The following is a 17,587-nucleotide window of genomic DNA, read 5'->3' as shown; positions in this document are numbered from 1 at the left end:
AATAAAAGATATCAGATCCACCCAAAGAACCTTGTCTATCTAAATTTCAGCACCTTCCAGTTCTTCCACCATGATATGCCAGCTCTCCTTTGAACTTACAAAGCCTCCCAGACTTGCTGTGTCAAACTTCATTAAACACATTCCTATCCTGCGTCAGTCATCAATGAAAAATATTGAATACACTTAAGACTTCCCCTTTTCAACACTGCCTATTGTGTCTCTTCTTTAATCAGCTCCCGGCCACCTTACAATTTAGCAATCCATCTTATGTGGCACCATGTCAAATACTTTACTGAGATCCTAAGAGATTATTTCATAGATTTCATAGACATTTGGGCTGGAAGGGACCCCAGAGGATCATCGAGTCCAGCCCCCTGCCCCAGGGGCAGGAAGTCAGCAGGGATCATAGGATCCCAGCAAAACAAACATCCAAATGTGTTTTGAAGGTGTCCAAAGTGGGTGCTTGAACTGCCTCTGGCGGCAGTCTATTCCAAACCCTGGGGGCTTGGACAGTGAAGAAGTTCTTCCTTATGTCCATCCTGAACTGGTCACAGTGGAGTTTGAGACCATTTGATCTTGTCATCCCCCGGGGGGCTCTGGTGAACAATCATTCCCCCAGATCCTGGTCATCACCCCTAATAAACTTATAGGTGGCCACCAGATCACCCCTGAGCCTGCGCTTTTCCAGGCTGAAGAGTCCCATTGCTCTCAGCTTCTCATCATAAGGTCTGTTTTCCTGACCAGTGATCATGTGCATGGCTCTTCTCTGGACTCTCTCAAGCTTCTCCACATCCTTTTTGAATTGTGGAGCCCAAAACTGGACGCAGTACTCCAGCTGCTGCCTCACCGAGGCCGAGTACAAGGGGAGAATGACGTCCCAGGATCTGCTTGAGAAGCATCTATGGATGCAAGCCAGCATTTTGGTAGCTTTACATGAGCCGCAGCATCGCATTGGAGGCTCATGTTCATCTTTGGTCAATGATGACCCCCAAGTCTCTTTCTTCTGTAGTGCTAACCAACGTAGCACTGCGGTTTCACCAAGGCCGAGTACAAGGGGAGAATGACGTCCCAGGATTTGCTTGAGAAGCATCTATGGATGCAAGCCAGCATTTTGCTCGCTTTACTAGCCCAGCATCACACTGAAGGCTCATGTTCATCTTGTGGTCAACCGTGACCCCCAAGTCCCTTTCATCTGTAGCGCTAACCAGCGTAGCACTACCAAACCTATATGTATGCTGCAGGTTTTTCCTCCCAAGGTGGAGAACCTTGCATTTTTCGGTGGTGAACAGCATCAGGTTCTCGTCCGCCCATTTCATGAGTCTGTCCAGATCCGCCTGGATCACCCTCCTGTCCTCAGGTGTGGATGTTTTACCCCAGAGTTTGGTGTCATCAGCGAACTTGGCCAGTCTGCTTCTGACACCAACGTCCACATCACTGATATAGATGTTAAACAGTATAGGCCTTAGGACAGAGCCTTGTGAGACCCCACTGGTCACAGAGCACCAAGACAATTGGCTCCTGTCAACCACCACCCTCTGGGTCCTACCATGGAGCCAGTTTCCCAGCCAGCGGATCGTGGTGACATCAAGGCCGCAGTTAGCCAATTTAACCAAGAGGTGATCGTGGGATACCAGAACGAAGGCTTTTTTAAAGTCGAGATATATGACGTTGATTTCTTCCACTTTGTCCAGGTGATAAGTCAGTTAGATTTACATTTCATTTGTCCAGAAGATTCATGAACTTCTACTTCAACTAGAGACACCAGGCTAGTATGACATTTAAAAAAAAAAATGCAGCATTTTACACTGTTTTCCACGTTTTCTTTTCCTTTACATTTTTTTCTGAAGTCTTCCATACCATATTGGAACTGTGATTTTTTTTTTTTTAAACAAAGATTGTCTTCATGTCATTTCCCCTTCCCCTCACTTCCCTTCAAGTACCTTACCACTTCTGAAGTGGAAGCCAAGAGCTTAGTTTTCTATGTCCTCCTCATTCTCTTAACCATCTTCGTCTCCTTGGCGGCAGCATCCTCCTTGAAAACTGTGACAAAGTATTTCTGGGCCGTACCTAAATTATCATTCATCTTTACTCAGTTTTAAAGAAGTGGGGTTGCCCTGCTGTTCCTTGTTTCCTTTATATTTAGATGGCCAAAGACTCTATTTCTTTTATAATAAAAAGCACTGTAGATACTGCATCTGAAAGGTGGGATACCTTATGGAACAGGAATTATTTAGTGCACCTTAAAAGGCTACAATAGAAAGTAAAACTGGATGAACCCAAGGAAGAAAAAGAAAATGAGGCCACAACAACACAATGGGAATGGTAAGTTTACTAAAATGTTAAATTTTTGATAACTCAAGCCATGTGTAAGAAATAAGGAATTCTCAAGAACTTAAGAGTAGGAATGGATAGCAGTCTTTTCCTTCTGCGATAGAACTTGAACCAGTTTGTGTGATTAATGGTATATCATTTTAAGCTCTGATTTGGGACAGCTCAGAAACACATACTTAATTTTTTAATTCTAGCAACTTTCAGGGAATTAAGAATGTGTTTAAACACTGAACCTGAAACACAGGCCTTAAATTGAAATATTCAGCCTGGAGTTCAGTACCCAATTCTCACTGTGGAATCTGGACCCTAGAAAAATTTCAGCCTTGATTCTGTTGGCAGGGCTAAAACACTCATGTATGTTTTTAACATATCTGGGTGCAACTCCTAGACTGGATCCTGTGGTTCTCTGGCTTTTAAACACATTTTCTAGGGGTGTGTTTCCCTGACCTGGTTACAGGATTTTCAGAGAAGACAATATATTACTAAATATAAATGAATCCAAAACAAAAAAACACCCCACTGCACATCTCCCTCTCTTCCTCGTGACAGAAAGATGCAGACAATAGCTATTAATTATATTACTAAATGCATTAGTGGAAGGTATCCAGATGTTACAGTACTGGGCTTACTATAAAAACTGATATACACTGGAACAAACTGTACCAAAGGAAGCTTTCCACTGCACTCACATGCAGAGAATGCAAAACCCATATTCCTCATAATCTCCACCTAAATGACTTTAGCATATATATGGAGAACTTAAAACAAACACACACACACAAAAAACAGCATGCTGAATGGAGGAAAAGTGATCCAATTGTTATAAGCCATTTCCCAACATGAGACAAAAAATAACCATTTCATTTATTTCACCCAAGTTGGAGCACCTCTCCCAAATCTGGGATTTGATATCAAGTAGTATATCATTTTCTTTTTACATGGGAACAACCCACAACTACGTATTAAGAAAGCGTAAATGTTGTGAAATCAATTTCTTAGAAGTTAGTAAATGCAAAGATTAAGGTTGCCTGTGTCACCTCAGCCCTTATCCTTTTCTATTTTATTGCATAACTGCACAGTATTTTCCCTGTTCTCGGAATGAGTCAGGAGCGCATACCAAAGGAAACTATTGTGTGCAGGACCTTTAGATTATTACCTGCAGAAGGTAGATGATGAATGTGGCAGTGATTGCAGGAAGAGGTCAGACAGTAAGGCAACTGAATACTGTTCAGGAGCTGCTGTGTAATATGGGACAAGCAATTAAACCTGCTGTGTAATATTGGGCAAGTTACTTAAAAAAAAAACCCATCAAGCTATTGAGCTAATTAATCACTAATTGAGGAGTACCCAACTTGAGCCACTGGGGCCTGCTTTATCAAGTGCTGATCTCTTACTTGCTGAGCAAATGCCGAGACCTGAGCCTGGAACCCATCAAGTGCTAGATACTGTCAAGTATTCTAGGTCAGGTCCTAGATGTCACAACTGGACATTCAAGAGTTAGGAGAGTTTTTAACCTTGATTCTCCTGTGCTACTACTTCAGTTTACACATGGGAAAGAAACATGGGGATGTTCTGAATTCAGCAGTGTTTGTTAAGTACTCTGATACCAAAGTAATAAACACTACAGAAATGCCTATGAAGACATTAATATTTCTCTCTTCAGACAGTGAACTGAATACTGTGCAGTAAATATGACATGGGGCCATGCAACATACAATGGGGGGAAGACAGCATGCTGAACAGTTGTTCATTAAGTGAGCACCATTCTTCCTGTGCATGCAAGAAGGGCTTGGTGTCCTCTTTTCTCCTAGCTTCTTGTCCCAGTCTCTCTACCCAGCCAGTCCAAGTTTTTGGACTGGGGATAAGATAATTTCTTAAACATTATTTGGAATGCAATTTTTCTTTTTCAACATAATTTTCTCTTCAAAAAGGACTCAAACTGCTCTATCAGAACTTAAAATCAGGCTCAGGCAGCCAATTGGCACTGAAAAGTTCAGCCTGAACAGTTTGCCAAAAAATGGGAAGTTTTTGGCAAATTAAAGGAAACAGCTTGCCCCCTGGGCAAAACCTGCAGGAGAGCTGGGGAGGTGCTGTTGAATGACCAAGCGGCAGAGCTGCTGAGGAAGAAGTTTTACTTGCACCAGGAACTCAAAAGCAGTACCTGGCTGCTGCTGCTACCACTGCCACCACAGACGCTGCAGTGTGGTCTGCCTGCCCCAGCTGTTGCTCTGACAGCAGCAGCACAGCCTACACGCAACTGCAATTCTGGCACCCCTCCGAAGTTGGCACCTGGCCCCCACCTCTTGCTATGTTACTAGGAAAGGGCTTTTCATCAGCCATGCCTACAACAAAAATAGTTATTTATGTTTCCATGAAAACAGTCTGCTATCCAAGCTATGCTATTTTTATTCTGAGGTTTTCCTTCTCTTTGAGGGAGCTCTACTGTTAGAGTCAATGAAGATGTCTCAGCTGACAGCATTTGTTTATGAGAAAGGGGATCCTCTGATTTGTTATAGAGTGGTTTTGTGCATCTGCTTTCTTTGGCAAGGGATTTGAAATGGCTTTACTGACAACACTGTGAGCAGTTTAATACTTATTATTATGTGTGATTTTTATTATTGCAATTGTAACATTTCAATTACTCTGAAAAACACAAAGCTGGGGCAGTTGTGTGACAATGAAGAAAAGTGAACTGACTGCTGTAACTATCCTGAAGTTATGAGGGTTAGAAAGGGCCAACTTAGAAATTTTAAACTGATTAAGCTGTTGGCTTTCTAAGGAACAAGGCTGTTGACTAACCCTGGGCAAGGATGAAGAACTGATATGCTTTGAAACAGCTCATTCAAGTACAGTAGGTACTCACAGGAATAAGCTAGATAAGTCTGAAGCTACCCAGCTCCAATTACCAAGAACAGCTGTTTAGCAAGATCATTTCTCTGAAATTATAATTGTTAAGTTTTTTTCTGTTGTGCTGGTAAGAGCATTAATGGTTCATCATTCTCATCAGCTAAGCTAACAGAGCATAATGCTTAGGGACATTAGTGTCACAGCATTTACCATGTATTAAACCCTCCAGTGGCCTTGAATGTGACCCAGACTTATTCTTAGTGAGGGCTTCAGCCGTGCATGACTGACAATAATCAAAGACAATTGATAATTGCAGGAGCCTTTGTGAGAAATGCTGCTGCCATTGAGTTTTTGCAGTAAAATTAATAAACAACATTTTACATATGGCACATTGTCTCTGGATAGCCAGTATGCTGTCAGGAGTTTGACCATGGGACGTGTCTTCTCCTGCTGCAGTACTTCTCCAGTAACTTGTTTTTTCAGAATTATCACAAAGCCATTGTCCATTTTCTTTCAAGTAAGAATTTGGAGAGAAAGAAAACAAAACAAAACTATATGGTGATATACAGATGACTCTGCCTTGTGAAGGGGGTTGGACTAGATGCCCTTTGGAGATCCTTCCCAGGCTTACTTTTCTATGATACTATGATGGAAACCATATGGGAAACAAGGCACCTATATGGAAACATTTTTTAATATCGAAAACTTGTTTCTTTTTTTCCCTCTGATGAAGGGATTTTTTTTGTCCTGAAATTAAAAGATTTAGAAAGGGAAAATATTAGAGAGTTTCAAGATGGCTTCCACATGACGGAGGCAATCATTTATGCTATTCTAACTCCTTTCTGGAGAGCTGGTATGACCCTATACAATTACATTTACAACTAAATTTCTATTAATCAATTTTAGTCACCCTCTAAAATTGCCAGAGGAACTTTTATTAAGTCTTTAGAAAAAGGTAGAATCTGTCCTATATTTCATGTGACTTGTCCAAAAGGATTCTGAATCTTATTATCCTACAGTAGAAAGATTGAGTTTAAAATCATCCTTTTGGTGATATTTTGTAGACAAGGGTAGAAGAAAAATCAGGACAAATCACATATACACAGTTATGAAGAGAATGGGCACTTACTAGCTTGAAAACCAGTACCCAGAAGACCCAGAGGATTAAATGATAAATATTAAAAAGATTTATGATTTTAAAGAGATGTCCTTTAATATATCAGTTCTAAGCAGCTTCAAATAGTGTCAGGATTACTGGAGACCTGGATTTTCATTTAAAGAAAAAACAGATAAAATTCACTAGCCATTTTCAAAGGGAAATAGAGCTCAAAAACTGCTCTCCTCAATGGAGAAAGGCTTCTCAATGGAAAAAGCTATTTTCTGCCAGACATAAGTCACCTGACAAATTCCATGTGCATTATGAACCGTTAAAAGGATGTATATCCCAATTAAAAAAAAAGTAATTTTGAACACTATTATGGCAAAATCTAGCTTCAGAACAGAAAGCATAAAGTCACCTTGCATATTTTCTACACTGTGTTCACAAAAAAAAGGTGAGAGAAATAAGCATGAATCAAGTTTCTTTATGGTGTTGAGCTAAGATGGAAAGTTCAGTGCAAAAGTTGCTGAACTCACTGTCATGTCGCTGGAAATGTTATGCCCTTAAATTATGAGGCAACGTTTCTTTTTGTGATGTCTTGTACTGCACCAACTATGCAACTGAGAGGGAAGTTTGGCAAGCTCTTGGACTCACACTGCTGACTGAGCTTGCAGAACCTGCAGAAGCGTAGCGTGCGCCCAAGGGCTTGTCAAACTTCTCTCCCAAACCCATCAGCTGGTCTAATGAAAGACATCAGAAGTTAATCTCTTGGTCCAGAAAATGTACAAGAACCATCACAGCTACAACACTGCAATCACACCATCTCTAAGTTATTGAGATGCACTCTCAACTCTCAAACTTAAAAAGAAGTTTGTCTGGGAAGGTAAAAAAAGGCTAATGAGAAACTAGGTCAGATGCTATTCTACCTATTAGGCATTTAACTGGGATTTAGGAATTAAAACATCTAATAGATAGAACAGTTCTAACCCACTGTCTACCCTCTTTTTGGCTAGTGGTCCACAAAGACCTCTTGAAAAGAAATGAGAAGGGTTTGGTAACTGGAAAAAAAAAAAAAATACATATGGCGAAGCTAATGCTACTATGAGAATGAGCAGTTCTAGAGAAAAAAACTGACAAAGCAAAGCAAAGGATCCTAGATAGTGTTATAAAACATATAGACAATATAAATATACCATGAATTTTTTGTCATTCCTCTAGGATGCCTTAAGGATTTTATGCTACAGTTATTTTTGGTTACAAACCAAATAGTCTAAAAAAAAGAAGGAAATCTGCTACATGTAAACATCTGAAAAAAATATACTGTCTGCTGATGATACACCATTGCCTGACTATATTGCTAGGGAACAAAACCTCTAATATAAATACATTTTTATAATGATGTCAACAAGATTGCTATCAACACAACTGTGTACAGTAGGTTCACAGTTCAAAGTTCAGACCTGATGTATTGTACAAGAGTCTTACCTACAATGGCACCGGACTCTGGAGCTTTCTCTGGACTCGAAAAGGATTTGAATAATTTTAAAAAGACTGTTTTTTTTCTTTTAGACTGCTGACAACTCCATTTTAGCTGTTATGTAAGATCCCAAGCACAAAAGCCCAACACCCAGACTTCTCCTATTTTTGGAATCACCAAAATTATAAAAAATTCATACACCTGTGCTGGAAGACGCAGTTTTATTAATTTGTAGCACAGTAAATCACACTAGCTATGCAAAATAATCAGGAGTTGCAACATCAGCATCCATGTATGCTGTTCTATGTAATTAGGAATTTAACGTTTTTGGTAGTCCTAGTTTTATGATACAGCGCATTATCAACACAATCTGAAATATATTAATTTGAGATAAATTAAGATCTGTTAGCAGTGAACTACTTTTTCATAACAGGAACAAGCTGCTTTATCTTTTTAAGATGTCTGATGTTTCAAATGCTATGAATAATCAAGGATAACACAGAAAAAAATCTGAATTTTTACAATACCAAAAATGAGCTTACCAAGAGCAAACCCTTTTCTTAAAATAAAGAAAAACAAAGAAACCACCCCACACATAAGCAAAGAAAATCTTTGGTAGTGATGAGATGTTGCTAATTGGCCAGGAGACATGTGAAAGGCAAGAAATCTTGTTGTATGTGCCATCTTTTATTGGATCAGTTGTATGGTTGGCCCTAGTGTTTAGTGTCCAACAGACTGATGTAAAAGGTGCTGGGGAGATTTTTATAGGAGAAAATAACCTCATAATAAATGCATCAACTGCAATTTGCCGCTGGTGTAAGCCAAATCAGCTCCACAGTCAATGTTATGGCATACAACAATGGGGAACTTGGGTCACCAACTGCTTCAAAATAATATTCACAGTACACTAATTCTATACCTTCCAGCACGCGAGCCCACGAAGTTCCACTATCAAACCAAATATCCAGAACGTCCTGTCCCTTTACATAATCCAGTGCATCATGGTTACCAACCTATTGGAGTAACAGGTAACAAGCTCAGTCAGTGTACAAAGATCATTCTGTATGATCAGTAACAGAAGAGCTAGAAAAATCCCCCACAGTCCAATTTAGTATTTAGTCTATTCATGTTCTGGGTGAGGCCCAGAAACATGCACAGTTTGAAACAGTTTATGCGCACAACTGCTTGTAATAGCTCACTTCTGCACCAGCTAGAAGGCTGGTGCTCCAAAAGGCTTAGAAGGCTGAGGGCAGCAAAAGAATCAGAAGCTACTGTAGACAGGCCACACGCAAAGGGGCATAAGAACTGAGCCATGAAGAAAACCAAGTAGTAACAAGTACCATATTTACCTGAATATGGGTCCTTGCACATGCGAAAGAAAAAAAGGATGCACTTAACTTTAAACTTGGAACATTCCCCTGTGCTGAGCCCAGCACACGTCCAAAAGACGCAGCACATTAGTTCAACCTGGCTCTGCAGTGTCTGTATAGACTGGGTGCTTTTCTGGCACTTCTCTAACAGCTGACTGAATCAGCTTTAGATAAATGCATCAAAAAGCTCCACTGAAGCACCTGATCTATACAGACGCTGCAGAGATGGGTAAAACTAATGTGCTGATCCTTCCAAGAAAGCACAGGTTTTTGTTTTTCTTTCTTTTCTCCTCCCCTAATTCTGCAAGCAGCCTATAAGACAAGGTTTTTCCCGCCACAATCAACACCCGGGGAAAATTCCCCTAATCCTACATTAGCATAACCTTAGTTTTCTTTTAAAAAAAGCATAATTTGTACTCTAGTAGGTGCTAAAGTGCTATTTAGAAGTGTGTTTATAGAGAACCTGTGCTAAAACTTGCAGAGTTACAAAAAAGGTAAAAGATAACATTTCTGGGTGATCTATGTCTATGGGTACTACAAGCAAATTGCTACAGCTATGTTTACTTCAAGGTCAATAGGGTCTGACAGTAAGGAGAGGGGAAGGGTCGGTCTGTAGAGGGAAGAAGTTGTGGGGCTGGAGAGCAAAGGGGCTACCTAACTTCAGAGATTTATTTTCCGCCCCCCCCCTGCCCCCCATTGGCAGTAGGAGGTTGATAAATTGAAGACAAACCTCCAATAATTAGATTCTATACCTGGAAAATGTCGTCTCAAATTTATAAATTTTTCCATATATGAAGTCTAATTACTGGCGGGTCATTTTATAATCCAGGTCATTTTATATCCCAGTAAATATGGCCCTCAAGCCGAATGCAGCCTTCAAGAGGTTAACCCGTGGCCCCTGGACTCCCAGTTCAGGTACTGCTCCCTCCCACCCCATCACTCTCCTGTTGCCATCCTGGTGTCTCAGAGGTCCCCCTGCCTCCTCCTGCTTCTGCTTCTTATTCTTGGGGGTAAAGGGAAAGGGCATTCATGGTCAAGGGTTCAGGGAACCCAGGGACCTGCACAGCACAGTAGCATGTGGCCTCTGGCAATCAAGAAGTTGGACAGCTCTGCCCCGACACATTCTTATTTAATACCTTTTTAAAAAGTGGGGGGGTGGGGGAATCCCAAGGATCACAAATATCCAAGGGCATTATACTGCTGCCCATGAAACACCATCAGAGGAAAAGACATTAAACATACCTTTGCTACAGCCTCTCTTGGTAGAAGCTGCTCGACAGGGAGGGTCCACCATGCATCACTTCCTTGCTGCTCCACTATTCTAATAATGTTCCCAATGGTTTGACTAAATAAACGAGCAAGAAAGAAGAATGTAGCAAGATTAAAAATCAGTAAATTACTATAATTTCCTTAATGTAACTACACATTTATTTAGGCCACGTACATGCATTCAGCCTCTATAAGGAGATACACTGTTCCCCCAGCGGAAAACAAAAGAGTGCAGAAGTGAAGCTCTCTCTCCCAGAGTGAAAATGGTGGCGCAGGAACAACCCAGGTTGTTTCTCCTGGGAGACTGAATGTCTGCACACTTTCCCCCAGCTTAAATCCTCCTGGGGACCAGGAGGGAAGAGCCAGAGGAAAAGGTTCCTTGTGCCTTCTTGAGATCAGGGCCACACCAGTCTGTAGGTGTGTGCATTGGGAGGGAGGGTGAAGCAGCTCATCTCCTGCTTCTCACACCAAAGAGTTCCTGATGTAAGAAGCAGGCAGGGGCTTTGCCAAGCCATTCCCTCTGCTCAACTCCTGGGTACCAATTGCTGCACCCTGACTGCTTCCCCTTGTTCCCCCCTCCCCGCTTTCAGCTGAGCAGCCAATGTAGCAAGCCACTTACAAGCCCAGCTCTTGGCCTGCTAGCTTCCCCTTGCCTCTCCACATTGCCCTGCTGAGTAGCCGGGGCACCAACTGAAAAGTCTGGCTCTCAACTTTGCTAGTTTCCCTTGCATCTCACCGCTGCTCAGCTGAGTGGTGGGGGGCAGTCATTTAAAAACCAGAGGGTCCTGGAGCATGGTAGGTGGAAGCTTTCCCCAAGCCCAACTCCCATCCCGGCTGGCTTCCCCTTGCAGGCAGAGGAAGCCTGCTGTGCCAAAGTAGCAAAGCTTGTGAGCCTTGCCACCAAATGCCCATGCTACCCTGCACCACTTTGGGCCAACCTGGAACAGCATTGGGTGAGGGAGACTGTTGCACCTCTGTGGCAAGTCTCCCAAAGCCTTACTGCCAGAATTGAGATTCTCTCCCTTCCTCCTGCACTCCTCCAGATCAACCCAAAGGAGTGCAAAGAATGGTGGCTATTTCCTGCGAGAACCAGCAGGATTCCTACCATGGGAGAATGACCACCTCGTGTTAATCAGGCCGATGGTGGGTGGGATGGGGGACCATCCTGGGACAAGAACTGTCCCTGGATGTGTGGCAGCTACTGCTTTTCAGAAGCTGCCAATTGCCTTTTGACAGATGGACCCCTTCCCATGCAGGGAAAAAGACATGCTGTTGATTAAATCGGCTCCCCTAAGGGCAGGAGTGGTCCAGGGAGCAGCCCTCTAGTGCCCCTGGCTGAAGACTTTGCTTGTGAAGCTCTTCAGCCATGGGGATGGAGGAACATTTGTACAGTCCCGCTCCCAGAAGAAATTTCTTCCAGTAGAACTGAACACCTTGTACAAAGTCTTAGAGCACATAACTGTACTCCAGGTACTTGAGCTCACTGAAAATGAGCTAGCTTGGGTATCAACTATAGTATAGCTGTGCTAAGTAGGTGCACTACCCTGGCTAACCTACCCAGCCTCAGCCACAAGGCACTTCATGGGGCCATGTATGTTCCCTGTGTCTGTGTACATAAACCAAGCCATTAAATCAGTGGTTTTCAAACTTGGTCACAAGCCACCAACAACTGGACATTTTTTCTGGGTGTTTATATAGTAAAATATTTTGAGAAACATGCTGTGAAGAAGCATTCCTTGAATGGAAGAGATGGACCCAGTAGAACCACCTCTCTAACAAAGGATCTTGAACATGTAGCCCTCATAGCTCCTGTGCCAAGTATATACACTTACTTTTATGGTTTCTTTAAGACTGCAAAATTACCCAACATTGTGGTTAAAGTGTCAAATCAGGTCTATTTGATCACTTGCTAGTCAATTAGTGATCTCAATTTGTAGACTGAACAAGCAAACAAAAAGACAGTTCTGAAAAAGACCAGTTTTGAGAGCATATTGTTTTCAACCAAACATGAAAGTCTTCTGGTTTCAACTTAGAAATTAGACCTACATACAATCCTATATCTAAAATGCCACTAACACTTGCTTTTTATTTTAATAAATTAATTAGCTAATATCACTGTTGTGTCCACAAGCTATATGGTATTTTTATTACTGTAAAAAGAACAAAAAATCTCTGACTTACATTTTTTTTTTAAGTCTCATTTCCTTCCCCCACTTCCCCGCTTGCTGACTTTCAAGACTCAAGTTATAGTCTTGGGTGAAACCCCAGGTGAACTGAGGTCAATGGGAGTTTCACCCTTTGTGTTTTTTGGCAACAACTAAAGACACCTCAAACAGCTTGAGCTCAGGGCCTTCCAAGCTGTATTGTCAAATTCACCAATAACTCTTGGCCTTGGAGCAGTCACTGAATTACTTCAGTTTCCCAGTTTTCTACCCACCTTTGGCCAGATCCATTAAGATTTTTTCTAAAATAGTCTACAGTTGGTAGTAACCAGGAGAACGCATGTTTCCATATGGCAATAGGAAACATTAGGCTAGGGGTTCTCAATCTTTTTTTAGATTCTTGGAATCCCTCTGAAAAAGACAGCTCTCAGCTTTCACTTGTTTCTTGACTATGGAAAACCAATAGAGCAATTCTTCTGCTGCAAAAAAACCTCAGAAAGACCACAGGAGGCCAAAACGTTTTGGAAACTAGGGATTCACATCTGGGTTTATCGTGTGAAACATGTGCAAACACCTAGACATCTATGCAGCACTAATATTGTGCTGCACCCTGACAGAGTCATTTAAATGGTAGTAGAAAAATGTCAAAAAACAAACGCCAGTGAAAGTGCAAGCCTAAGAAGAAAATAGTGTTGAAGTTTCTTTTATACCAAGGGTGTCAAAAATACAGTCTGCAGGCCGGATCCAGCCAGGGAAGTCCTATGATCAGGCCAGTGGGTCTCAGACTAACCCCTACATACTGCATGTGGCACACACCAGCCCTGGACCCACGCACTGCATGCAACATGTGGAGTGGGTCTGCCATATGCTGCATATGGTGCTCAGGCACTGCACACAGCACAGCAGGCTGGTCTGGGATACACACTGCATGAAGTGCCTGGCTTAACCAGCTCTGCAGGCTGGCTCTGGAGTCAGTCCAGATCAGTCCACAGACCAGCCCACAAGTGCCACAATCAGAGTGCAGGGCTGGTCCAGCCTCAGAGCTGCATGCACTATGTGGTCTGTGCTGGCTCTGCACAAGCCCTGGACCAAGGCTAGTACATGCTGCATAATGTGCAGGACTAGTTGGCCTGATCTGGCCTATGGGGCAAAATAAGTTGGACATCCCTGTTCTATAGTAAAGCTTTAATGCTTGCTAGTTTTTACTTCCCACCATAACAGTGGCAGAACCTGCATCTCTGACACCAAACGGAGGTTTCAACTAAGTATCAAATGTTGTAGAATTACAGAATCATAAAAACGTAATCAATATAATCACAGAAATCAAATTACAGAATCACAGAAAATGAGGGTTGGAAGGGACCTTGGGAGGTTATCTAGTCCAACCCCCTGCTCAAAGCAGGACCAGCCCCAACTAGATCATCCCATCCAGGGCTTTGTTTAGCTGGGTTTTGAAAGCCTCCAAGGATGGAGCTTTCACCACCTCCCTGGGTAAACTGTTCTAATGTTTTTCTATCCTCTTAATTAGAAAATTCTTCCTAATATCTAACCTAAACTTCCTTTGCTGCAACTTGAGACTAGTGCTCCTTGTTCTGTCATCTGCCATCACTGAGAACAGTCTAGCTCCATCCTCTTTCAAACCAGCTGTCAGGTAGCTGCTATTAAATCTCCTGTTAGTTCCCTTTTCCAGACTAAATAAACCCAGTTCCCTCAGCCTCTCCTCAGAAGTCATGTGCCCCAGTCCTCCACAGAGAACCCACACACCTGCTCTGTCTGGCACCTGGGATGGCAGATAGGCCAGTGTGCCTGTGCAGCGGGGTCAGGCCCAGCAGCAGCGGTGGCAGATGAGCCCATGCTAGGTCAGCACCCCACCTCCCCTGCCCACAACAGCTCAACCAAACTCTTTAAGTGTCCCCCTACAGCCCAAATAATCGCCCACCCCAATTTAGTTAGCCCAACTGAGTTAAAGGAACAAAGTGGTTTTACACTGGAGACTTCTGATGTAGATAGGGTCTCAGAGAACAGCAAGGCATTCTGTAACATGCAATACATGGGGCACTGGTACTGCACCCAGTTGTTGGATGGGGTAGGTAAAGCAAGGAGAAATTCATTTCCAAATATATTAATACAGATACTTTTAGAGCAGCAGACCACAACTTTCAACCTGACTCACTGTTGCCCCACTCTGTAGCACCCAGGTTGCCTGCAGCCACCTCTACTGTGCATGAAGGTCGCCAATTCCCATCCTCCATGGCAGTGAGGAGGAACAAGTTCTGCAGCAATGATGAGAGGTGCACACCATAGGGACTGAGGATAGTTGTGGTGGCAGTTGAAAGCAAGGCATGGAATGAAGAGGCAGGGGATGTACCAGGCCAAGCTGTATGCTGCTGATCCCCTGTGCTGCTGCCTATCAGATCCAAGCATGCTGTGGGCCAGTTTTCAACCCCTGTTTTAAATGTATGGTTGACATATGTTGGTTAACTAGGTTTTTTAAAGAGAGATTCTCATCTTGTCCCCATATGCTTTGTTAGCTCACACAACAGGAGAAATAAGCATTAAAAAAAAAAAAAAAAATCAATTTCCATTAGAGAATGTAAAGGAGTCAAATCTAAGGCCTTGTATCTCTCTAGACATCAGAAATCTGTTTTCAGTTTGCAAGAAGAGAATTCCAGAAAAGCATTGTTTCTTTTGACAAAACAAGACATATAAGTAGATATGACATTTTGTTATACCTTAAATCAGGAATAATCAAAGATATGCTCCACAGGTCAGATGTTTCACCCGGCCCCTAGGGCTCCTAGAGGGGCCAGGAATTTGGGGTTGGGGCCTGACAATTTCAGAGGTAAGAAGCACCCATGTTGATGGCAGCAGCAGGGCAAGCAATGGCTGTTATTAACCTCTGCATAACTACTTGCCCTCGAGTCGGGATCCAGTCAGGATAAACGAGTTTGAAATCCCTGCCTTAAACTATGTCTACTGTAATAATACAGAAATTACTATACCCAGCTTTCTCTAATACAAATTGTTCCGTTTCAGTTTCTACGTGGACTTTAGCACAAAGCAATATTTTATCTGCATTACTGATGAAGTCAGACTACACCACCATAATAATTGTATGGCATTATTACAAACAGTTTGTGGCATGTGAACTCAGGCTCTCAGAGAAGAGATGAGGTGACATTATCAGTATTCAATAGGGTGAGATAAGAATTTAGAGAAAACAGTTAGGGTCTCTGTTGGTCATTAAGCTGAAGTTACAGTAATAGGCTTACTTGTAGGGAAACCAGCAACAATTCTGTATAAACCAATGGAACTAACGTATTTCCTGCACAGAAAAGTGTATTAACACTAATCTGTACCACCTGCAGCCAACTAGAGAAGCAACTCCATTAATGCCAGACTGGCCAGCAACGAACAAGGTACAAAAAAGTGCTTTATTCTGCTTTAAGCTCTTTCAACACATCTGCAGAGACATCCAGACAGCATAACTTGAACCAGCAGCACCTTCCAGTAGCCGTGAAAGCAAACACCTCCAGGTAATGGCCTTTCAGAAAAAACAGAAGTTGCTATATATTTTGGCGCAGAATAACGTAAAAGTATTTACTCCTCCATGCACTGAAGGGTCGCTGAAGAATTCAGCAACAAACAATATTTTCTCTCTCCAAACAGTAATATATTTACAAGATTAATCCAACTCTCACAACTGCAGCTCTATATGCAAATTTCTTTTATGGATTTCTTCTACAGTGGGTGACAGCTCTCCTGTGTACATTTTGCCCTTCACCGCAGCTCCAATTCAGATATTCTTCCGCAAAAGTGTACAAAATGCAGCCAAGCTTATTGTTTCTCCCATGCAATACTGATCAAGCAGACAGAGTAAGGTTTTTCAACCAAACCCTCACACTTACCATTTGACGAAGCTATTATTTTGGCAAAGCTAGAACTTCCCTTTTGTGGGGTCACATGGGAAATCTATCTGATACTCTTTTAAATTCAAGAAAGTAGCCAATCTGCCTGTGCTACGGTAAGTGGAAAAAAGTCCTTTATGTGGACAACCAATGTTAACAAAGCAGCTATATTTACTATTTGAGAAATGCTGAATATCTTTTTTACCTTGGAGGCATCTCATCAATAGAAGTATACCTCAGTCAGCTTGGTTTATTAGACAGGGTACATCTGTATCCTATAGACTAACGTGAACGTGAGTGTGCACAAACTTATGCAAGCTCACTTTATCAGATGTTGTAAAAGGACATGCAGAAAACAGTGGATAAGGAGAGACATTTCACTACAAAAGGCAGAGGAAGGAGTGGGGGGGGGTAAGAGAGACAGTGCTGGGAGAGGCAAACAAGCAAGTAATAAACCCACAGGAACAAAGGAGTCAAAGTTAGTTCAGGTAATGACATAAGAATCCACAGTCCCCATTTAAACCATACTTAACAAAATCCAGTCTGTGCATTTACCCGCAAGTTAGATTCCTGAAGAGGTTAATGAATGCCTACTACTATGGGATTTTTATCCCAGTATTTTCCCTGGACTTATTCTCACAGAGGGGAACCAAAGGCAGCAACAAATTGATTTAGTGAGTCTAAGGAATACAATAGAGTCATTTAGACTGTCTCTCTTAAAGGGAAAGGAGTAAGGCTGAAGCAATTTATGTCAACACTAGCAAACTGCCCATCAAGAATAGGGGGGGAAGGGGGAAGGGATGAAGCCCTGCATCCTGTGTCCCCCTGCCCTCCACTCTGGGGCCAGCCCTGCTCAACCCTCCCCCCTCCCCTGCTGCTCCAGGTCTCTACCTCTTCCCCCCCCCATTCTGGGTCCAACCCTGCTCTACCTCCTCCCCTCCCCAGGTCCAGCCCACTCCACCCCCCCACTTCCAGTCTGGTCCCACTTTACCCACCCCCACCCCGCTGCTCCAGGTCCAGCCCTGCTTTACCCCCCTCTTCCTGCTACTCCAGGTCCAGTGCCGCTCCATCCCCTGCTTCCAGTCTGTTCCCGCACTGCTTCCCCACCCCGTTGCTTCAGGTCC

At 42.6% G+C, this 17,587-nt stretch overlaps 1 protein-coding gene across 1 annotated transcript in view; it reads right to left on the bottom strand.

Annotated features, from left to right (window-relative positions):
- The window catches only part of IARS2 (isoleucyl-tRNA synthetase 2, mitochondrial), a 59,253-nt gene that overhangs the window by 14,466 nt on the left and 27,200 nt on the right, over positions 1–17,587 (bottom strand). Inside the window, exons 13-14 of the mRNA XM_019549498.1 lie at positions 10,367–10,469; positions 8,674–8,767 (exon numbers count right to left, since the gene is read on the bottom strand). Of these exons, the coding sequence (XP_019405043.1) occupies positions 8,674–8,767; positions 10,367–10,469 (197 nt within the window). The remainder of the gene's footprint in view (positions 1–8,673; positions 8,768–10,366; positions 10,470–17,587) is intronic.

This window comes from Crocodylus porosus, unplaced genomic scaffold, assembly GCF_001723895.1.
Source record: "Crocodylus porosus isolate Cpor-Errol unplaced genomic scaffold, CroPor_comp1, whole genome shotgun sequence".
NCBI lineage: Eukaryota > Metazoa > Chordata > Crocodylia > Crocodylidae > Crocodylus > Crocodylus porosus.
Note: the sequence above shows the minus strand (reverse complement) of the source record. Positions and strands in the feature narration are given on the sequence as shown.